Source organism: Giraffa tippelskirchi, chromosome 1 (genome assembly GCF_054371585.1).
Source record: "Giraffa tippelskirchi isolate mGirTip1 chromosome 1, T2T-mGirTip1v1.2.pri, whole genome shotgun sequence".
Classification (NCBI taxonomy): Eukaryota; Metazoa; Chordata; class Mammalia; order Artiodactyla; family Giraffidae; genus Giraffa; species Giraffa tippelskirchi.
In genome coordinates this window covers 144,005,328-144,028,496 of record NC_137275.1, presented here as the reverse complement: position 1 = coordinate 144,028,496, position 23,169 = coordinate 144,005,328, and the positions used below count along the sequence as shown (strand labels likewise).

At 37.4% G+C, this 23,169-nt stretch overlaps 1 protein-coding gene across 3 annotated transcripts in view; it reads right to left on the bottom strand.

Annotated features, from left to right (window-relative positions):
* Nucleotides 1–23,169, bottom strand: part of MLLT3 (MLLT3 super elongation complex subunit) — a 273,832-nt gene that overhangs the window by 92,453 nt on the left and 158,210 nt on the right. For all 3 annotated transcript variants that reach the window (XM_081570026.1, XM_081570017.1, XM_081570033.1), the window contains one exon: nucleotides 19,649–19,792. In XM_081570026.1, the coding sequence (XP_081426152.1) occupies nucleotides 19,649–19,792 (144 nt within the window). The remainder of the gene's footprint in view (nucleotides 1–19,648; nucleotides 19,793–23,169) is intronic.

The window sequence follows — 23,169 nt, the reverse complement described above, 5'->3', positions numbered from 1 at the left end:
TAAAATAACAGTGAGATATTGTTTAAACACTCTATAATGGGCATTAATGAACAAGTTTAACTAGAAAAGAGAGCAATAGTACTTCTTTACCCATTGCAGATATAGGATTCTAAACTGTGGCAACTACTATATAAAATAATAAAAAGTTAAATATGTGAATGTCCTATTGAGACAGGAAGGGTGCAGAGCACAACCTTTAAAAGAATGACACAGCTGTTGAAGACACGACATAAACTGGTTAGAACCAACCAGGTCCAAAATGGTGGATGAGTCGACTTCCAGTGGACCTTGAGCCTCATTATATGCTCACTGTTACTACATTAGCTAATGACACATTCACAGGTGCCATGACAGTTCTGAGACCAATCATAAAAGGCCAAAAAGTAGGTGGTGGCCCAATTTCTGGAAATCCCTGCTCCCTCCCCAAAATAGTTGGAATACCCCTCCCACTCACTCAGTTCAGTTCAGTCGCTCAGTCGTGTCCGACTCTTTGCGACCCCATGAACTGCAGCACACCAGGCCTCCCTGTCTATCACCAACTCCCGGAGTCCACCCAAACCCACGTCCATTGAGTCAGTGATGCCATCCAACCATCTCATCCTCTGTCGTCCCCTTCTTCTCCTGCCCTCAATCTTTCCCAGCATCAGGGTCTTTTCAAATGAGTCAGCTCTTCGCCTCAGGTGGCCAAAGTATCGGAGTTTCAGCTTCAACATCAGTCCTTCATGAACACCCAGGACTGATCTCCTTTAGGATGGACTGGTTGGATGTCCTTGCAGTCCAAGGGACTCTCAAGAGTCTTCTTCAGCACCACAGTTCAAAAGCATCAATTCTTCTGTGCTCAGCTTCCTTTATAGTCCAACTCTCACACCCATACATGACCACTGGAAAAACCATAGCTAGACAGACCTTTGTTGGCAAAGTAATGTCTCTGCTTTTTAATATGCTGTCTAGGTTGGTCATAACTTTCCTTCCAAGGAGTAAGCGTCTTTTAATATCATGGCTGCAATCACCATCTGCAGTGATCAGATCCCACTCATCATAATGATCCCACTCATTAGCCTATGAAATTACCCACCCCTATAAAAACTGACAACCCCCCACCCTGGAGCCTCTCACCTTCTGAGATAGCCCATACTTTGTTTGTGGAATGTGTTTCTTCCACAGACTCTTGCCTTCTGAGATGGCCTTCAATCTGTTCATGGAGTATGTATCTACCTTAATAAATCTTCTTTCACTTTACTACAGCTTGCTCTTGAAGACTTTTCTGCACAACGCCAAGAACCCACACTTGGTGCCCCATCCCTGGGATAAGCCTGAGACTTGGGACATGCATGACCATCCTCTGGCCCCCCACTTTCTTTCCTGAAACACTGTGACTCGGCAATTTCATTCATGAGTATATACTCTATAGAAATATTTCTCAAATGTGGTCAGCAGGCCAGCAACATCACTATTACCTGGATACCTACTAGAAACAGATTTTTAAGCTCCATCCCAGACCTACCAAATATGACTCTATACAGCAAAGCCCAGGAATCCTCACATATACCGACTCTCTTGGTGATTCTCATGGGCCCTAGAGTTTGAACCACTTGTTTAGAGCAATGTTATCCAAACAGAGCTTGTTAGTGAGACTGGAAAGCAAGAGTGGATTGCATAGCTATTTATAAGTCAACCTGTATAAAATAAAGTAGATTCAGTCCCATGTAGTAAAGGTAAGTATTGACTTGTAAAAGTTTTGTCTCATTTATCTATGTATACTTCTGTGAGGGGGTGTTTACTTTATTATGGAAAACATATTTCTTACTATGGGTCACAGTCATAAAAGTTTTAAATCCACCACCCTAGAGAAACTTTTGTATATGTGTACTGGAGACATGGCCTAAAAAGTCTAGTTTCATCATTCAAAATAAAACAAAATAAAAAGGAGTAGTCTAGACATCTAGATAACAAGAGAATAAATATACCAATTATACTATACAGACTAGTATAATGCAGATAAATCAATAATATGCAATAACAACAGCAAATCTTACACAGTGCTGATTAAATAAAGCAAATCACAAAAAATTACATACAGTATCACACAATTTACACAAAGACCAAAAATAAGCAAAGCTGAACAAATAGAAGAACACATAAAATTGTGGTAAAACTATATTTAAAAGCTCAGGAAAATTCAGGAGCACAGTTACATCTGGGGGACACAAAACAGTGGACTGTAGAGCTATATACAGGTAATCTGAATGGCACTAATGTTCTCTCATTCTTAAGCTGAATGGTGGACTCCTGGTTGTTCTTTTTATAATTTACACATAAAATACGTTTAACCGTCATATATATCAATTATAGCATAACATTTTTATTTTAAGAAAAACTCGTAATACCAGATGTCAGAATCCTCGAGTTTAGTAAGAGAAATAACACATTCAGATTCAATGGACACTTACCTATTAGCTGCTTTGACCAAAGCACACACATTGTCTCATTGAATCCTTTATGAGTCCTGAGAGGTAGGCACTTGGCAAAGAATAGGCAACCAAATATATTTTGAGTGAATAAATGCCCAAATAATTTTCTAATTCAAAAAGAGAGTTTGATTATATACTATGTATTATGGTCCTACCCATAGGAGTTGAATGAAATAAGAGATGATTAACTCTAATAGAAAGGAACTTATGCTCTATTCTTATTGTTTCTACATTCTAATACTTATTACCAAATGTATAATGAGAAAAATCACTTTTCTTGCTGGAATTATCTCTGGTTAAAGGTAAGAAAAAAATTAACAAACTATAGGGTAGAGCTAACTAATATAACATTTCTACATTACTAGGATTTCCATTTTGCACTTAAAAGCTGAGTTAGCTATGTGCAAGGCACCAGTTCTCCTCAGGGTAGGGAAGAGCAGAGCTATAGTGATACAAGAAAATAAATTACCAAGGCTAAAAAAAACTATGACATATTTAGTTCTATGAACTTTAATAAAAACTACAGTTTAAAAAGTGCAAAGTCAAATCCTTTTTTCATTGAATACACATTAATATAAATGAACATACTGGAAATGGCTGCCTCACAAAATTATTTCCATCCTTCACAAAGAACTATTTCCCTTTACAGCGCTCCCACAAATGTATGCATTTGGTTTTTCAAACTTAATTCATTGTTGTGTTTCCCCCCACTACCACCCTCAGAACCTGGAATAGTGACCAACCACTAACAGACACAAAGTATTTGTCTTTAATGAACTTACAAACTTATTGAGCATTTATAATAGGCACTTGGGGATGCCAGATCAAAAGTGTTATAATATATATACATATATATATACACATATATATATATGTATGTGTATGTGTGTATCCATGTTGATGTATAATAAATATAAGAACAGAATTTAATTTAAGGAGGAATGGGGATATTTATATTTTCTCTAAGTGTCTCCCAATAAAACACTTATTAATTACAAAGGTGAAAAAAAAAGTAATTTGCAGTGGAGAAGCCAGTTGACACCATCTGAATCAAGTGTTCAGAGTAATACTGCAGTAGTAATGGTAGGGTACAATGGAAATCATGATCGTATGATTGGACACAATGAGAGGAACCCAGTATCACTTCTGTAATATTCCTGCCAGAGATGCATAGACTGAATCTGGTCATGAGGAAATGTCATACAAACCCAGATCGAGGGCCAACTACTAAATAATCAGCCTGAAATAATTCAAAGAAGTCAAGAAAAGACCAAGGAACTCTTCTCAGTTGATAGAGACCAAAGAGACATAATAACCAAATGCTATATATGATTTTACACAGGATAATTCTGGTATAAAAACAAAGGATATCAGTGCAACAATCTAAAACTTGAATGGGATCTGAGAAGTAGAGGCTGGTAATATATCAGTGCTTCAGTGCTAAATCCTGCCTTTGATAACATTAACATGCTTATGTAAGAGAATGTCCTCGTTTACAGAAAATAAACACTCATGTATTCAGGGATGATGGAACACTGTGTTGGCAACTAATTTTCAAATGCTTCAGGAAAGAAAATCTCTTTGTATTAATAACTTTCCTATAAGTTTGAGATTATTTCAAAATTAAAAAAAAAATTAAAGTATATAAAGGATTTAGAAGAACCTCATGTCTTAATCTGTGCCCACTGGACTAAGGAACCCGGGGAGGGATATCAAAATCAGAGGATGTCAAAGAAGCAGCCTCAGTCTGTTTAATTTGCTCACTTGGTTCTCTCTCCAAGGACCCATATCATGTTAAGAAGAGCTAAACTGCACCATGTTTCTTCTGCTGCTGCTGCTGCTAAGTCGCTTCAGTCATGTCTGACTCTGTGCGACCCCATAGACGGCAGCCTACCAGGCTCTGCCATCCCTGGGATTCTCCAGGCAAGAACACTGGAGTGGGTTGCCATTTCCTTCTCCAGTGCATGAAAGTGAAAAGTGAAAGTGAAGTCGCTCAGTCATGTCCGACTCTTAGCAACCCCATGGACTGCAGCCTACCAGGCTCCTCCGTCCATGGGATTTTCCAGGCAAGAGTACTGGAGTGGGGTGCCATTGCCTTCTCCGATGTTTCTTCTCTAAGTGGAATCTAAACACCATTCCAAAACAAACTAAAGCTTTCTAATAAGTTATATTTGTCAACTAACTCGAGGCTTTCCTAATATAAGAAAAAGCAGTGGTTTGATCTCGAAAATGCCAAATGACGTTGCATTTTTAGACCATACACAAAAACAAAGAAAACAAACACATCTGATCTGGGGCTCTAGTTCATCTCCTCTCAATTAAAACCAATTGTTTCTCTTGAAGTAAAAGACAGTAAACTTATAATACAAATTCAAAGATGTCTTTGGAAACAACTTATCTATTGCTCATTTGGGAAAATCTGTTGCACATGGTAGACTCTGTTGTAGAAACAAAACAATTTTATATACATTCATTATAATCATCTAAGTGGTATACACAAAAGACCAAAGGAGAAAATGTTGTTTTTGCCATCCTTGGTCTTCAGAAGCCCACAGAACCTGCTTGAGGTATGATAGCAATGGGGTCCAGTGAGAAAGTTTCTGGTCCCCAGAAAAAGCAGTGAATGACTCAAAGTACTGCAGCTTTTTCTCCTAAAAGCACACCCAGGCAGCCTGGACAAACAGGTAGACACTTGTCTTTCTTTCCTTCTTCTTTCTGTTCCTTTTTCTTTTTTTAAAGAAACCAATATGGGTTATTTTAGTTTTCTGAGAAGAATGCATTTTCCCTTGAAACTGATGAAGAGTAGAGTTGGTAGAAAGAAAGAAAGAAAAATCCAGTGTTCATTCATTGTATACCTAGCATCTGGCATTAAGTATGGCCCATAGCAGGCCCTTAAATATTTTAAAAGTACTTATGCTTTCTAAGGATAAGGCAAGTGCTAAGCTTAAAAAAATACAAACACACACACACTCAGATGGGTACCTGAAGACAAGGGATAGGACAAGACCTAGCAACACTTAAGAATGTCCTCTCAAACTTGATTTTCAGAAGAAAGAGAAATCAGTTTTGTTCAAGGAATTTCAATATATGAAGCAAGAAACAAAAGGGTAAAAATCTGCCAGAAGTCTTGTAGGATTTGAAAGGCATCTTGGATTTGAGCCAAAGGCATCTTGAGCCTGTCCTACCTGTCCCAGATGCAAATATTCTGAACCATCTTCAGGTCACGTATCCTGATTTTGGTGCATGTGTGTATGCCTGTGTGTGTGTGTGTGTGTGTGTGTGTGTGAGAGAGAGAGAGAGAGAGAGAGAGAGAGAAGGGAGAGGGAGAGAGAGAATCTCAAGAAGTTAAAAGCAGTTTCCCAAAGAAGTGGCAAGCCAGCCTCAGTAAGCTGATTCTAATAAAGCATATTACCAGCCAACTTTCCAACCCTGAGGAGAAAAATCTTTTAATATCTAAGCACTCAAAATCACTCCTACCCTATGACTTATTTGCATCTCTACTTTCAAAAACCTGGGAGATTACAAACTTATTTGTTGACTTTATTACAGCCTTTTTCACATGCTGGTTAATGCCAAGAAAAACCACTTCTAAAGTCATGCATACCCTTGCTATTCAACTGAGAAAAAAGACTCCAAAAATTATGCTTGTCTCTAATTCACGGAAAATGAAAATGCAACCAGTCCCCACAGATAAGCTGATTCTGGCTAAAGAAAATTTGGGTGGTGGGAGAACAACTTCCTAATTATCATTTTCTTTACAGAAATTGGATTTTCAGACACAAGAGAAATACAGAGAACTTCAGTCTACAAAGCAAGAAACAAAAGGATAAAGTCGGCTACCAGCAGCAAATGCATGGCTCTACTCTGGCAATTTATCTATTAAGGGCTTCGGGTTTAATCCCTGGGTCGGGAAGATCCCCTGGAGGAGGGCATGGCAACCCACTCCAGTATTCTTGCCTGGAGAATCCCATGGACAAAGAAGCCTGGCAGGCTACAGTTCAGGGGGTCGCAAAGAGTCAGACACGACTAGGCAACTAACACTTTCAGGAGGGTACTGGTGTATAACAAGCTTGTCGTAATGGCCTGAAGGCAACTAAAAGAAGTGACCCTGGAGATTTATTTTTAATACTTTGTCTCTTTTAATTGCATTTTTAAAAGAAAACTAACATTCCTCTATGTTATGATAGAAAGAATATGCCAGAACAGTGAACAACAACCCTGACTCCACTATGCCTTGGTTGGCCAATCATTTCAGTATTTGACCACTTACGCATTTACAAAGCAGGAAGCTTGACCTATTATATCAGAGAGTCTCTTAACTATAAAACTGCATGTAAATGCATGTTTTTCTCCTTTTACAAATGAGGAAGCAGGAGGATAGAGATTAGTGATTTGTCCAAAGTTAAATAGTTACTAAGTGCCAATGCCAGCATGGGGGGGGGGTGCCTGTTTCCTAGAGAAGTCTACTCTTTCCACTACTGTGCTATGGTTTCTTCATCAAAAGACATCAGAATAAGGTGTTCAGAACACAAAACAGTGAGAAAGTGACCACCTACCACAGTAATCCATATAGGTTTTGTAGGTACCTTCAGGGCTGATTAATCAAGGAAGATCTTTGTGCCTGTGAGACATTCACCCCCGTGTTGCTCTGCAGGTCAGAGGCTCATACATCTTTAACCTCAATGCATTTTCTTTTAAGAAAGGTAAATCAGAATAAGTATTTAATTGTAACATGTTTTTCCAATTAAAAAGAAAAAAAGAACTGAAGCCAAAACCAGGAGTATGTATATAAACCACAAAAATCCCTTCAGGAGAAGAATAGAAAAGAAGATTCATACAAGATGACCCCAGGGGACATTATAGATGGAGAAGAGAAGCCCAAGAAACCTGACCCTGGCAGGGAACATGATGGACATAAGAAATGGAGCCCTTCATCAAAAGGAAGAAGAGTAATCTAGGGAAAAAAATACAGAAGGGACATAAGGGAAAGAAGACTCATGAACTAGTTCCAGCCCTAGCCTGGGGAGCTATCCATGTGCTGTGCTCAGTCACTTCAGTTGTGTCTGACTCTTTGCTACTCTGTGTACTGCCATCCACCAGGCTCCTCTGTCCATGGGACTTTCCAGGCAAGAATACTGGAGTGGGGTTGCCATGCCCTCCTCCAGGGGATCTTCCCAACCTGAGGATTGAACTTGTGTCTCTTATGTCTCCTACATTGGCAGGCTGGTGCTTTTACCCTTAGCACCACCTGGGAAGCCCAAGGGAACTATGACAGCGAAAGTGTTAGTCATTCAGTCATGTCCAACTTTTTGCAACCCCATTGACCTTAGCCCAGTAGACTCCTCCATCCATGGAATTCTCCAGGCAAGAATACTGGAGTAAGTTGCTATTTCCTTCTCCAGGGGATCTTCCCAACCCAGAGATCAAACCCGGGTCTCCCACATTATAGGCAGGCTCTTTACCATGTCAAGAGTCAGATCAGATAAAGCGCATCTTAAATTTGGAACAAAGCCAGAAAGAAGAAACACCAATACAGTATACTAACACATACATAGATAAGGTATTTAGTTAATCGGTAAATATAACCCTGTATGCGAGACATCAAAAGAGACACAGATAAATAGAACAGTATTATGGACTCTATGGGAGAGGGTGAGGGCTGGATGATATGGGAGAATGGCATTGAAGCATGTAAATTATCATACGTGAAACGAATCGCCAGTCTAGGTTCGATGCATGATACAGGGTGCTCGGAGCTGGTGCACCGGGATGACCTGGAGGGATGGGATGGGGAGGGAGGTGGGAGGGGGGTTCTGGAAGGGGAAAACATGTACACCCATGGTGGATTCATGTCAATGTATGGCAAAACAAATACAATATTGTAAAGTTAAAAAATAGATAAATAAACTAATTCAAAAAAAAAAAGTGGAAGGCATTGTTAAACAAGAATGGTCACTGTTAAGCTATAGAGTAACCCTAATCTGGAGCACATTGATGCTCTCTTTACCATAGCATTCAGAGCTCAAAATTATCAAAAAGGAAATGTCCACTTTATTTCATCATTACTTAAAAAAAAAATAAATCACCACCCACTGTGTGAAATTCCCAATAGCAAAGGCTATATTATTCAGCTGGTCTTCCAGTTTTTGTAGCCATGTCCTTTCAAAGTGTCAGCCTGGTTTAGCACAATAGTCTGATCAAAAGCCTTCTTGCTCCCTGTTCTTAAACCAGATCTTTATAGTGATCTGTGGATGACAAATAATAGTATCGTAAGGTAAAAAACACAAAGCAAAGGGGCAGAATAAGCAGCCAGGCTAAACCTTGAAAGGACATGGCCATTCAAAACTGGAGAACAAATTTTCAAGAAAGTTTTATTTATTATTTCCCTAGAAATAATAAATCACTCCGGTCTAGACTCTCTCAGGCAAGACAGTTTTAACATCAAAATCACTTTTTTGGCCTGGACCCATAAATAGTGCCACGACTGTAAATGACTGTCCAGATGGTGCACAAGGATGCTTGGCCAGTGGGATAAGGACTAGCTGAGGTCCAGCCGTGCTCATGCTAGCCATGCCACGTTCTGCGGTCTAGGGTTTCATGAGGCAGAGGAGGAAGCGCTTATTTCTAATTTGCCCAAAGACACCATGGACACAGTATGAACAGACTTCTGTCTGTATAACCCACTCAAATCCATCTCTTCAGTCACCCAGAGTTCACGTGAAGACTCAAATTTGCAAGGTTAACCAAATTTTATTATATTCCCTTTTTACTCAAACTATAGTTAAGCGGAGTAGTTTGTTTTTTGGATAAGGCATTCTTATTTTACTCAATGTTTCCATTAATGTCTTTTTATATTTAGGGCTTCCCTGGTGGCTCAGACAGTAAAGAATCTGCCTGCAATGGAGGAGACCTGGGTTTGAGCCCTAGGTGGGGAAGATCCCTTGGACAAAGGAATGGCAACCCACTCCAGTATTCTTGCCTGAAGAATTCCATGTACAGAGGAGCCTGGCGGGCTACAGTCCATGGGGTCACAAAGAGCTGGACACTATCGAGTGATGTAACCATTTCATATTATCCACAGGTCTCCAATCTACCCTATAAAGGGCAGAAAGGCAAAAACAGCATTTACAAAGACAAGCTACCAAATCTACACCTATAATAATCTATATTAAAATATAAATTTTTCCAAATAACAGACCTAATTTAGCCCATCCCACTGCAACAACAATAAACCTAGACCATCATTCTTCTGTATTGTGAGAACCATTAAGAAACAGCCTCAAATTTGTGAAAAACAAATTTTCACAAAGTTCTTTCATCTTTAATTTCATCTATAGTATTTAGGCCTTAAGCCAGTGACTTTAATTTTGAGAAGTTGAGAGCATAAGGAGAAAATAATAACAAAGAAAAACATAGAACACATTACCAGTAACTTCTTAACAAACAACCAAAAATTTTACATCAATGCTCTTAAGTTTGAGAACATGTTTCTATAAAGAACAAAAATAAAGTAAGTCATATAGTCTAAAATGTATGAAATTCATGTTTAATATATTAAGTGCAAAACACAAACATTTTGTATAATCCTATCTACATGAAAAATGCAATGTAAAATACACATTACAATCACTAGAGGGATTAAAATGATTCTTCTTCTTTTTGCTTTTCTAGAAAGTCTACATTGTTCTAAAGTTAGCATATATTTATTTTAAAATCTGTTAAAAAAAAAAAAGAAACACAAGATTCCTTCTTGAGGCTAAAGCAAGTTCTTTCTTAGCAGAAAACCATCATTATGTCAGTCCTGAAATGGAAATATTTCATTTTCACCTTTCTAGGTAATAAACAATGTGGTTTAAACAAAAACATAGTAAAAACCTATTGAAAAAAGAGGCTGTGTCAATGAATAAAATAATTATTTTCTGACTGCTTAACTATGTACCACATTTTATTTAATAATCTCGGAAGGAAGGGGATAATTCAGATTTATACCAATCTACAGCCCAGGGTAAATTAGTAGCAGATTCAAGAATTGAATTTGTGCCTTTAGATTTCAAATCAAACATTCTTTATACCACACACCATGGCTGTGTCCTTTGTGGAATAAAGGGTATTATATTAAACCACCTACCATTTGTCCTCACTCCTAAAAAACAAAACAGATATCTATTTTAAAAGTCTCAGACATTTATTTTCTAAACTGCTACAACAGATCCTAATCACTGTCAAATTTTCTTATAACTTACAGAAAAAGAAAAATTCAGAAAATAGAATGTTAATCTTTGTTTCCCTTTCCCTTTTCTACTCCTTCCTCCCAAATTGTTTTTCTTGTAATATTATAGAGTATGAACCCAAAAAATATCCAGTGGTGACGATCAACACAAAAATTCCTTTACCATCCTAGGAGTCTGGGAATGGATTCAGATATATTAGATAAACTTTCCGTGCAGCTTTGAAACTAGGGCATAAAGAACCACCTGAGCCAAGAAGGGAGAAAGAAAGTGAACCAATAGTTTTCAACTATAGTATTTTTGTATTTAGAAAGAGAAAGAATTGTTCATTTCTTTACTTGAAATTCTCCAATTTCTTCTTTTCTTGGCTTTTTTTTTTTTGTGCATTGGAGACAGGAGCTAGGGGCAGGGCTATGTGACGGTTTTCTTTCAGATATTACAGAATTTCCTTTCAAGACTAAACTAAGGTTGCTACGCAGGGTCAGCTGAACAGCTGCTCCTGAGTGGTCAGCCGAAAGCAGCATGGCACACCATCCAGCACTAACAACTCAAACACTCGTCACAGCTTTTCCTATTCCACACTCCAGGAATATCTACCTGTTTCTTAGTCAGGTTAGCCTTTGCTAAACTTAGGCAGTAAAAGTATCTGAACTCTGGACTCACTGAAAATTGTGCCTCTATATTTTTCCCTCCTTACTGAACAGGTAAACAGGTAACCTAGAAGAAAGGAACAAATGAAGGCAGGAAGGTCTATACCACAGATGCTTTTTTGGTGCGTATTTTCAAGTCTTTAACTGTCCTTCAAACAACATATGTGATTTTCAGAAGATGTTAAACTATAAATTAACCATGAAGTATGCTGAGTGACATAAATAACTTTTCTATTATCATGACCATACTTTCCAATTGATTTCATAACTTGGACATTCTAGTTATCATTTGTATGTCTGTTCTACTTTCATGATTTAATTCTCCAGATCTTTGGTGAGGGGCAGGGGGGTGGGAGTCAAAGAAATGGAAAGGAAAAAACACTAAATATGACATAAAATTGACCTCAATTCTGAGAAACAACCAAATAGATGAGGCTGCCTGCTTGATCCTACATTCATTTAAATAAATCACCTTTTATCAGTGCTGGTGAAAAACAGCAGCATCCTTTTATCTCTTGAGGCAGACGTTTACAGGATGATATATATCGAAAAATTACATAAAGGCACACTAGTCCCAAAACAAATATCCAAAAATTCAATGAAGCTGTCCAGTAACAGCAACTAAAATAATTTTCTATGTATTATTTCCTTTGAGTTATTTTTAAAATAAGCAGCCAGCTATCCCTCTCTGGGCACTATTAAGATGAGTTTGCCACAAAAGCCACTTATATTTTTAGAAGCCAAAGTCTTGACAAATCAGTTCCGAGGAACATAATTTGTTACATGCTAAAGAATGCCTGAAAACACAGACCTTGGTTAAAGAGGCTTCCTTATCTTTTTGTAACCTTTCCAAATGTAAGTATGTGGGAAGAGTACTCATAAATTTAAGCTGAACCGAAACATTTAGAACATCTCCAATTTAGAACACATTAAAATGCGGTCTTTGAAGGAAATGAAAATGGCTTTAAACATATGAAAAGATGCTCATCATCACTTGTAAGAGAAATGTGAATTAAAAATGAAATATCATTTTTCACTCATCATATTGAGGGGAAAAATGTTTAATGAATCACTGTATGGCGAAATAGGCACTCTTACACATTGTTGATGCAAGCATAGAGTAGTATAACATCCTTGGCAGGCAATTTGTAAATGTCTATCAAAATCTAAATTCCACTTTGCCTTGGAGCCACGATTTTACTCCCAGGAATTTATCCTACAGATATACTCATCCATATGCACAAACAACTATATAAAAGGTTATTCACTACAGCATCGTTGGTGGCCTGGAGGAAGACTCATTATATGTCATTTTGTATTGGATGTGTATTTACCTATTAAAAAAAATTAAAATTTGAGGGGAAGAGAATGTGATCTGTACTGTTTAGAAATTCAAAGTGTTCTGAACTCCCCTACAAAAGGAAATAGTAAACCATCCTACACAAGATTCATTCCAGAACCCTGAGATCAAATGCTATGTTCAGATGGCTTGACACGGCTGCATTAGTGAAAGCTCCTTATCATAAGATCCCTTTGGCCCTTTAGTAACCAAAACCCTTTGTTGGGAGTCCACTGTGGGCCTGATTTCTACTTCACAATAAGTAGTGCTTCAAAAAATTCCAATTTATTCCTTGCAAAAACATATCAGATATAAATGAGACTGTCACTCTGAGAAACAGGACTGCATTATGCTGCAGACTTAACACAGACTGAAAGCATGTTCCCCATGTCTTCTCCAGCAAATCTTGCCAAATGGGCGTCTGAAACGTCCTATTGAAACAGGTGGTGTCTGAACAGAATTGGATTTCTGCCTATAGAAACCCTAGTTTTAACAACTGCTGTGGTTAGTTTTAATTTTCAGTCCTCAGAATTAACTGCTTGCCAGCGATTCAGAAATAGACTGAACAACATGTTTAGACCTTGCTCTGTTTAATTGAGGAAAGAAAGAAAGGGGGAGAAAAAAAGCCCACCAACACCCTACCACCATCCCATAAAAAACAACAGAACCAAAGCAGACCACTTGATTTCTAGGCCAAAAAAAGAGAGCAGCTGTAAAACAAACTCAACTCTCTAAAGATGATTGCCCCTTTTGTGCCTTCTTCATAGATGCACAAGATGTACATACATACTCGCTGAACACACTACTTAGGAAATCTAAGGGTTTTGAGAAACTCTTAATCTTCTGGAAATTTAGAATTAAGAATAATGGTAAGAATCGATCATTTTTCTAATGAAAATGGACATCTTAAAAAATGATATTGCCAACAGACCTCTGTTTCAGTTTATACAAGCAAAATACAAACAGCCAGAATGTAAATTCCTTGAATAAAGATACAATGAGCTAATTCCCTTTAAACCCAATGGGTTGGTCACACTCGCTGGTGAAGAAACACATATTCTTGTGAATAAAGCTAGGGTAGCTTACACTAAATAACGAACCTTTTCCACTGTACCTTTAAGTGCTTGATATAAAAATGGATAAAAGCTCTAATTTTCTAGGCCAGCAATCAAAGAAATAGTAATCCAGGGACTGGTTATCTACTATGAGCCGCACAACGTGGTTACACATTCTCAATGAAGGAAACACTATCTTGACCACTATACAGATGATGAACTGAGATTCGAAAACATGTAATAATTTTCCAAGGGTCATTCATCTAAAAGATGACAGAGATGGGGTTTTAATTTAAATTTGCCTGATTTCAAAATGTCTCCAATTGTCTCATACTCCCTTCCAAAATAAAATTCAGAGAGATGAGTTAATAAAATGACAAGTTTCAGTTATATGATGAACAAGGTATCATTGCTTTGCCAACACCCACATAAAAGCTCATCCTCTCTCAATGAAAAGTGATGGATGTCAAATCCTTCTGCATTTTTCAGTGTGACTGAATTCCAGCTATTAAGAAGGTGATCAAGTAAACAGAGAGAAAACCATCTATTGTGATCATAACTCCTTAAAAAAAAAATCCTGACATCATAAGAAGCATATCTGAAAATCCTTCCACATGGATTCATCATTTCATGAAAAAAAAAAGTCAGTGAAAGTGAGAGTTGCTTCCTAATGGGGTACATTTGATCCTTTTGCTTATAACTCAAGTATAAATAGATGACATCAAGTCTGGCCCTCAGAAGTTTACAGCTCACTGTCCTCTACCTCTCCTACCAACCAAAGAAGAAAACAAGATCTCAAAATGAAGGCAATCTCCTTCCAGAAGTTCTTAGATTATTATTTTCCATTTTTAACCTCTGGCCTGGTTTAGTTACTAAGTTGTGTCTGACTCTTGCAGCCCCATGGACTGTAGCCTGCCAGGCTCCTCTGTCCGTGGGATTTCCCAGGCAAGAATACTGGAATAGGTTGCCATTTTCTTCTCTGGGAGACATTCCTGATCCAGGGATCGAACCTGCATCTCCTGCATTGCAGACAAATTCTTTACCAACTGAGCCACAAGGGAAGCCCCTTTCTGACCCCTATCTTCTGTCTTTTTCTTACACAGGCCCCAGAGAGGCTGGCTCGTAAACCAAATCTACAATTTCCCTATAAGGTCCAATGACATCTCTCATTTAGAGAAAAATACCTGTGTGTAAATAAAATCATTTTGTATTTCTGTATTCTCTGAAAATGATGCTTAAATCCAAAGATGTCCTTTTCACAATTTTTTTTTCTCTTTTCTTTGAAAGCAACGATTCCTTAATTTTAGATAGCTATTCAAGAGAAGAACATAAGTTTGAAGAAATGTAAGTTTCTTCCAAGGGGGAAGCACATCAAGATTTCTTTGACACTATTTAGAAAAGAATTACAACATTTTTTTTAAAAAAAGAGTAAAAAGAAGAAAATCTCACTGACCCAAAAAAGAAAAAAAATAAAGTTGTCATATAGCTTACAGGTTTATAGATTATGAAAATCTGCAATTTTTCAAGATTCTTCTGGCAAAATGTTCTTTGGAATCATTTTCTTCTGAAAGCTGAAAAGCATTTTCTAAGATGCTGCCAGCTCTAAAAACAACCTTTCTGATCCCTTGAAAAGCCAAGTTCTACTTGTAATAGTGCTATGTACTTTTGTTTTCAAAGAAAAAAAGTGAAAAGAAGGAACTACAGCCAAAATGGTAAGTTTACTCTACTCATGCCTGAAGCTATACATGATTTCACATAGTACATATGAAGAAGGGCTATTTTTTCCTTTAAAAACAACATATACCTCCATGGTACATATGCAATATTTAAATATGAGGAAAAACAGCACCCCCTTTCACCCCAGGCTCCAGTTAACAAAAAAAGTTTTTACAAAGAGACAGTCAAATACATTTGAATCGGTTCTATTGAGATGGATGAAACTGGAGCCCATTATACAGAGTGAAGTAAGCCAGAAAGAAAAACACCAAAAAAAAAAAAAAAGAAAGAAAGAAAAACACCAATACAGTATACTAATGCATATATATGGAATTTGAAAGATGGAAATGATAACCCTATATGCGAGACAGAATAAGAGACACAGATGCATAGAACAGTCTTATGGACTCTGAGGGAGAAGGTGAGGGTGGGACGTTCTGGGACAATAGCATTGAAATATGTATATTGTCATATGTGAAACCGAACACCATTCCATGTTCTATGCATGGGACAGATGCTCAGGGCTGGGGCAATGGGATGACCCAGAGTGATGGGATGGGGAGGGAGGTGAGAAGGGGGTTCGGGATAGGGAACACATGTAAACCCATGGCTGATTCATGTCAATGTATGGCAAAAACTACTACAATAAAGTAATTAGCCCCCAACTAAAATAAATAAATTTATTAAAAAAAAAAAGCATCAAAAAAAAAAGAGACAGTCAGTTTATACAAATAGACATCGAAAGCAAAGGCAACAAAAGCAAAAACAAACAAGTGGATCTACATCAAACTAAAAAGCTTCTGTCCAGCAAAGGAAACCATAAAAAAAATGAAAAGAAATGGGAGAAAATACTTGCAAATCATATATCTGATAAGAGATTAATATCCAAAATATATAAAGAACTCATACAACCCAATGGCCAAAAAAAAAAAAAATTCAAACAGTATGATTTTTAAATGGCAGAGAATCCGAATAGATGTTTTTCCAAAGAAAATATACAGATGACCAACAGGTGCATGAAAAGTTACTTGACATCACTAATCATCAGAAAAATTCAAATCAGTAATAGCTTATTGATAGCCATTGATAACAATGGCTATCATCAAGAAGACAAGAGATGGTAAGTGTTGACAAGAATGTGGAGAAAAGGGAACCCTTGTGTACTGTTGTCAAGACTGTAAATCCTACAGTGCAGTCACTATGGAAAACAATATGAGCCTTCCTCAAAAAATTAAAAATAGAACTACATATGATCCAGCAATCACACTTCTGGGTATATACCCAAAGGATATTAAAACAGGATACTGAAGATATAATATATCTGTCCTCCCATGTTTACTGTAGCATTTTTCACAACAGCTAAGATATGAAAATAACTAAAGTGTCCATCAACAGATGAATGGATAAAGACAATGTGGAGATTTGTGTACGTGCATGCGTGCACACAACAGAATATTATTCAGCCATGAGAAGGAAGGACATCCTCCCATTTACAACAACATGGATGAACCTTGAGCACATTAGGCTAAGTGAAATGAGTCAAACAAACTGTATGATATCGCTTATACGTATAATCTGAAAAAAGTTAAACTCATGAAAACAGAGGCCAGAATGGTACTTACCAAGGGCTGGGCGAGGGGAGGTGCGAGAGAAGGGAAGGTATGGATCAAAGAGCACAAACTTCTAGTTATAGGATGAATAAGTTCTAGCGATCTGATGTGCAGCATGATGGTTATAGTTAACAACTAAATTATATATGTGAAATTTGCTAAGAGTAAGTCAAATGATCTCATCACAAAAGAGAAATGGTAATTACCTGATGTGATGCAGGTGTTAGCTAATGCCATGGTGATAATGATTCTGCAATATACAAGTGTATCAAATCAACACACTATAACCTTAAGTTATACATCAATAGTATCTCCATGAAGCTGGAGAAACAGATCTCCAATCAAATAAAAATGGCTCATAAGACAGCTGACACCACGACAGACTGCATTAATAGTAAAGAGTCGGACGCTACTTAGAGACTGAACAACAACAATGATAAAAATTAAAATGTCAGGTGAACAAAATATAAGGTATCCAAAAATCTCAGTAAGACAGTTCAATAGTTCAGATTCTCCCATTTTCATCAAAGACTATTTTAACTCTCCCATGTGAAATGGACAGAATCTATGAGATTACTAGCATTTCAAATGAATTTTTAAATGTTAATTTTACTATAAAATTTACTCAAGTCAGTCACTTAAAGAACTTATGTCAAATAATGGGTGTGCTTGAGTACTTCACATTTTAGAGTTGTCAAGACACAATGTAAATCTAACAGGGGAAAACAGGCAGGCTTCGAATAGCACTTAAAGAAATACAAAGAAGGGAAGTTAGAAGTCAAGGAGGATAATTCTGAGATAAAAGCTGAGTGGAGAGAAAGACAGAAATCAACGAGAGACCTTATCAGGGTGCAGTGCTGCACTCTGCCGCATTATCACTGACCTGTAACCTCTTCTCCAGCTCACAAACAACCCTTGAGTACTCCAGGACTAAGTGGATGTTTTAAAAAGTTCTTGTGTCATATTTACTTTTTCCGACGACCCTTATCAGAAGCTTGATGTACTCAAGCTCCATAATTCACACACTCCAATTACCTACCTAACCACATATCCGAGAGGAATAACCAGAGGCGTAAAATGCCACCCTCTTTAAAAGAAAAATAATGGAAATGATTAGGAGTTAAAATGGACAGGCTCATTTTTAAGGGCATAGTCACAGATAAGTAGCATCAACACTGTGCTCTAAATAACTAAAAAGAATCAAATAGGGTTTATTTAAAAAACATTTCTGAATAAATATGTAATAAATCCCTAACTTTAAAATAAGTTGTATTACAAAAGCCCATTTCTTTACAAAGATACATTTCCCCATGAAGTACTATAACATGGTCATTCATTTCCAAAGCTGGCCCATCAATATCTATTTAACCCATAATCTACTGACATGCAGTACAGTGTATAACGAAATGTGGTAGATGTTCTTGTAGAACTTCAGATGAATGTTGCCCTGTATAAAATCCAATTCTTTCCTACAAAGGTCTCAGGTAGAGTTTATCAGTGAAAGGAGACATCATGAGAAGTTACCATCTACATATCCTTCATATAATAAGCTCATGAATGCAAAACTTCAAAAACATTTCAGTAAAACTAAAGGAAGGAAATCCTAAAGAATGCACTGGGAAAAAAAGGAAAAAATATATATATAAAAAAAAATGCACTGCAAAATGTTATGGGATCTGAACTGCCTACATAATATGACACAGGAAGTTCAGCTAAAGTAGAAGCTGATGGTCCCAGTAGCACTCAATGTTAAGTAGATTTCGGCTCATCAATGTTTGTGCAGCTGACTTGGCTGCAAGCAAATATTCCATGTTTATGAGAAATTCCACTTAAAAGTTTTTCCCTATCCTAGCCAATTCACATGGGCAAAAACTTACCATGCTAATTATCATTATCTTAAAAAGAAAAATCCATCTATTACCTACACACAATTCAAACAAACAAAAATATGCTTTTAAATGAGAAATATGTAATTTGAATGAGTACATCTTTTCTATTAATTTTGACCTTAAAATTTGGACAATATAATTTTTAATATAACTTTCAATACACCAAAATAAAATTAAGGCACTGGTTTTAACAGAAAATAGTTTGGGTTTGGATTGTTGTCGAAATAAATCTGAACTGCATAGACTACATGTGCGTGCTAATTCACTTCAACAGTATCCGATTCTTTGTGACCCTATGGACTGTAGCCCATCAGACTCCTCTGTCCATGGCATTCTCCAGGCAAGAATACTAGAGTGGATTGCCATGCCCTCCTCCAGGGGATCTTTCTGACCCAAGGACCAAACCAGAGTCTCTTGCATTGTCTCCTGCATTGCAGGTGGATTCTTTACCGCCGAGCGACCAGGGAAGCCCAAATAAGACTATAAGGCTGTTGTAACCAATAATGTAATTTCAGACTCATACCTACTTAAAATATTGTTTGCTTACCTCCTCTTTTCAAACCATGGGTAAACAGTGAGGTCATTAAGGTGCTTCATTTCTTTTACCTCTCTCAAAACACTATCGTACTTCTTGATACACTAGGAACTAGCTTTTTATGGGAAGGCTTTTCATAAGACAGTATCACTTACCCCTCCTGCCTTCAGCAACTTTCTTCTGAACTCCTCTGTGGGGTTGTTGAAAGTCAGCTTTTCACAGCGGAGGTGATTCACTGGTGGATGGCCTTCAAGATGCAGGAATAAGTCATAATCAAAGCGAACTTTCTTAGGTTCTTCCTAGAAGTTAAAAAAAAAAAAAAGAACACAGAGAGTTAGGCATAAATAGAGATTTAGAAAGCAAAAGTTTACTCCTGAGAAGGATCAGAAAAAACCCAGAGGTCTAACAGCTATAGTGTCAAAGAAGTACTGGGGGAAAAAAATCATCATGGAACTATCTACAAAGCAAAATGGAAACATCTGAAAAATTAGTTTCTTGTCTTCGAGGAAAACTGAAAAGAATAAATTCATCATCTTTCTTGCAATCTCTCAAGAGGTATACACTACTAACACAGTCACTCAACTGGAACCCTAAGACACCCCTGAAGCCACTCTTCCTCCCTGGACTCTATCACCCTACACCCATCATCAAGAGCTGCCATTTTCTCTCTTAAAATATTTCCTGAAGAAGCCCTCTAACCCATACCTAGCATGCCCTTACAAATTGCCCAAACTACTATAAAATCCTCCCTCTAGCAGTTCTCCCTACTTCAGGGTAGATTATCAATTCCTTCTTCATTCAGGCCTCCAAATTATCCATATGAAACAACCTAGCCATTTTCACTCCTTGATTAAAATTTCACAAGTTCCCAATGCCATCAGAATAACAATCTGAGCTCACCTATATGCCACTTAGGATTTTCAGCATCTACTCTTGGTTCCGTATCTCACCATAGCCTTTCCACCCATCTGATGGTCTAGCCACATGCTGTGGTTAGTTGCTCCCAGATTTTACTCATTCTCAGTTAACTCTGGATTTCACTCTTGCTTTACATTACTATGGTCATTATCTACCTCCATTTCTCCACCTTCTGCTTTACCTGGGTAACTTCTACTCATCTCTCTCTATTCAAGTTTTATTGGGAAGGCTTCCTTGAACTCCAATCTTAACTGCCTCTCCTCTGTTCTGTGTGCCCCTCTCTCTTATCCTTGCCATGTCTTAGAATAACTCTCTTCTTACTATCTCCCTTTACCCTGCTGGATCATAAGATCTTTGAAAGTAGGAATAATGGCTGTGTCATCACTGTACCCTCAACAACTAGCTTAGTGCCCTGTGCATCATAAAAATGCAATAATGCCTGTGAAATGAATGAACATATGGCATTTTCCTGGAGGACAAAACAGCACCATATCCAAGAGAACACAATAATTATAATTCCATGGTACTCAAGGTTCTACTCTCCAGCCGTTACTTTAGCTAGCTAAACATCTAAACCTTTCCACTGTCAGATTCTCAGGCATCCACAGGGAAATGAATACTCAGTATAATAGTAACAATAATATGTTCTTTAACATTTATCTCATTTAATACTCATAGCTCTCCTTAGGGTCAGCTGTCAGCTCTGTTTCACAGAAGAGGAAATTAAAGCACTTAGAATTTATTACTTTATATAAAAGTCCTTGTGTATTATACATATTAACCATCTCTGTGAAAAGTTACATTTTTTTCATTTGTCATTAGCTTTGCCATTTTACTTTTTTAATAACAGCTATTTATAGTTTTTTAATAATAGCTTTATTGAGAAATAATTCACATATCATAAAATTTACCCATTAGGAGTGTAATACTTACTGGGTTTTAGTACATTCACAGAGTTATGAAACTATCACCACCTTCTAATTTCAGATTTTCATCACTCCAGAAAGATATCTCAAACTCATTAGTAGTCATTACCCAGTCCCCCAGATCCTGCATCCCCTGGCATCACTAATCTATTTCTGTTTCTATGGAGTTGCTTATTCCAGACATTTTGCATGAATACATGAATATACATAAAATATGTACACAATATGTGATCTTTTGTGACTGGCTTCTCATACTCAGCATGATGTTTTTGAGGTTCATCCATGTTGTAGTATGTGTCAGTTCCTTTTTACGGCTGAACAATAACACACCAAATGGGTATTCTTGGTTTTGGTTATCTTGGTTTTGGTTATTTTGGTTATCCATTTGTTGGTAAATAGAAAGGTGGGTTGTCTCCATTTCTGGCCATTATGAACAATGGTGTTATGAACATTTGTGTACAAGTTTTTTTTGTATGGACATACATTTTCATTTCTCCTGGGTATACACCTAGGAGTGCAATTTCTGGGTCATAAGGTAACTCTATGTTCACATTTTTTAGGAACGACCTTACTGTTTTCCAGGGTGACTGCACCAATTTAAAATCCCACCAGCAACATGAGGAATTTGTGTTTTGTAAATACAGTATTTTCTAAAATTACACAGTCAAATAAATGATGTTTCTCTTTTTCAAAAAAGAGTTTGTTATATTACTAATGTATAATATAACAAAGTGATTTGAACCCAGTTCTTTTGACTAAAAAGTCTTAGCAACCGAAACTGTCAGAATGTAGGCATTACCTACTACATATTCATGGGTTTCACCTCTTGATTCAAACTTACCTAAATCATAGTCTCTACTCATTCACTCACTATCTCTCACTTCTATTACTCATCTGACAGAAAACTTGCTTCTTCCGTCCTTGATCAGAATGCCATTCTCTCTCAGGGTGCCATTTTCCTCACATTTAAGGGCATTCCTTCTTAGTTTTCATCACAAGCTGCTGCGTTTCCTTTTTCATTGACTCTTAAATGCCCTTTATCTTTTCCCAAAGTTCCCCAGGGAGACAAGATCCGTTTACAGGAAGTTAGTTCCTCCTACATGACCATGACCCCTCTCTTTACCTCCAGCCCAGCACTTGACTCCATTTGTTCCTGTCTAACCACATCTCCACTGGGGTGAACCGCAGCAACAGCAAAGTCAAGCATTATCCTAAACTGAAGTTATCTTCATGTGTCCTTTCTCCTATACCCTATACGGTGGCAAACAGAAATCTTACCACTTACCAAGGCTAACATACACAAACATCATCCCTAACACTTTCTTCTCCCTTACTCATCACAGTCAAAGTGTTCCTGAGGTCTGTTCAGTATTCTTCCTTAGGAGCTCTCAAATCTATGCCCTCTGCTCTAGTCACCCTAACCACTGCCTTAGCTTGGACCCTGATCATTCCTCATCTGGGCACCTCTGTTTTTAACCTTACCCCCTTCTACCACCCACAATGACAAGAGAGTGATCTTTCTAACACAAAAGTCAGATTACATCTTCCCATTGACATAAAAGCCTTTAATGGCTCATCATTTTCTACAGGATAAAATCCCACTTCCTGGTAATAACCATTCCAGTCTTTTAATACCTTTCCTGCATTTCCTTTGTGCTCTTACTATGCTCTGTTCTTTCACAAAGGTGAAGCACTAGCTGTTCCCCAGTGTTTCCTACTATCTCAATTTGCCTTTCACATATAGTCTTCCCCATTGTCAAAAATGTTTCCCCTTGCAGCAAACTTTCCTCTTTTAATGCAGACTCATCATTCAAGACCTAACTGAAGCAAGA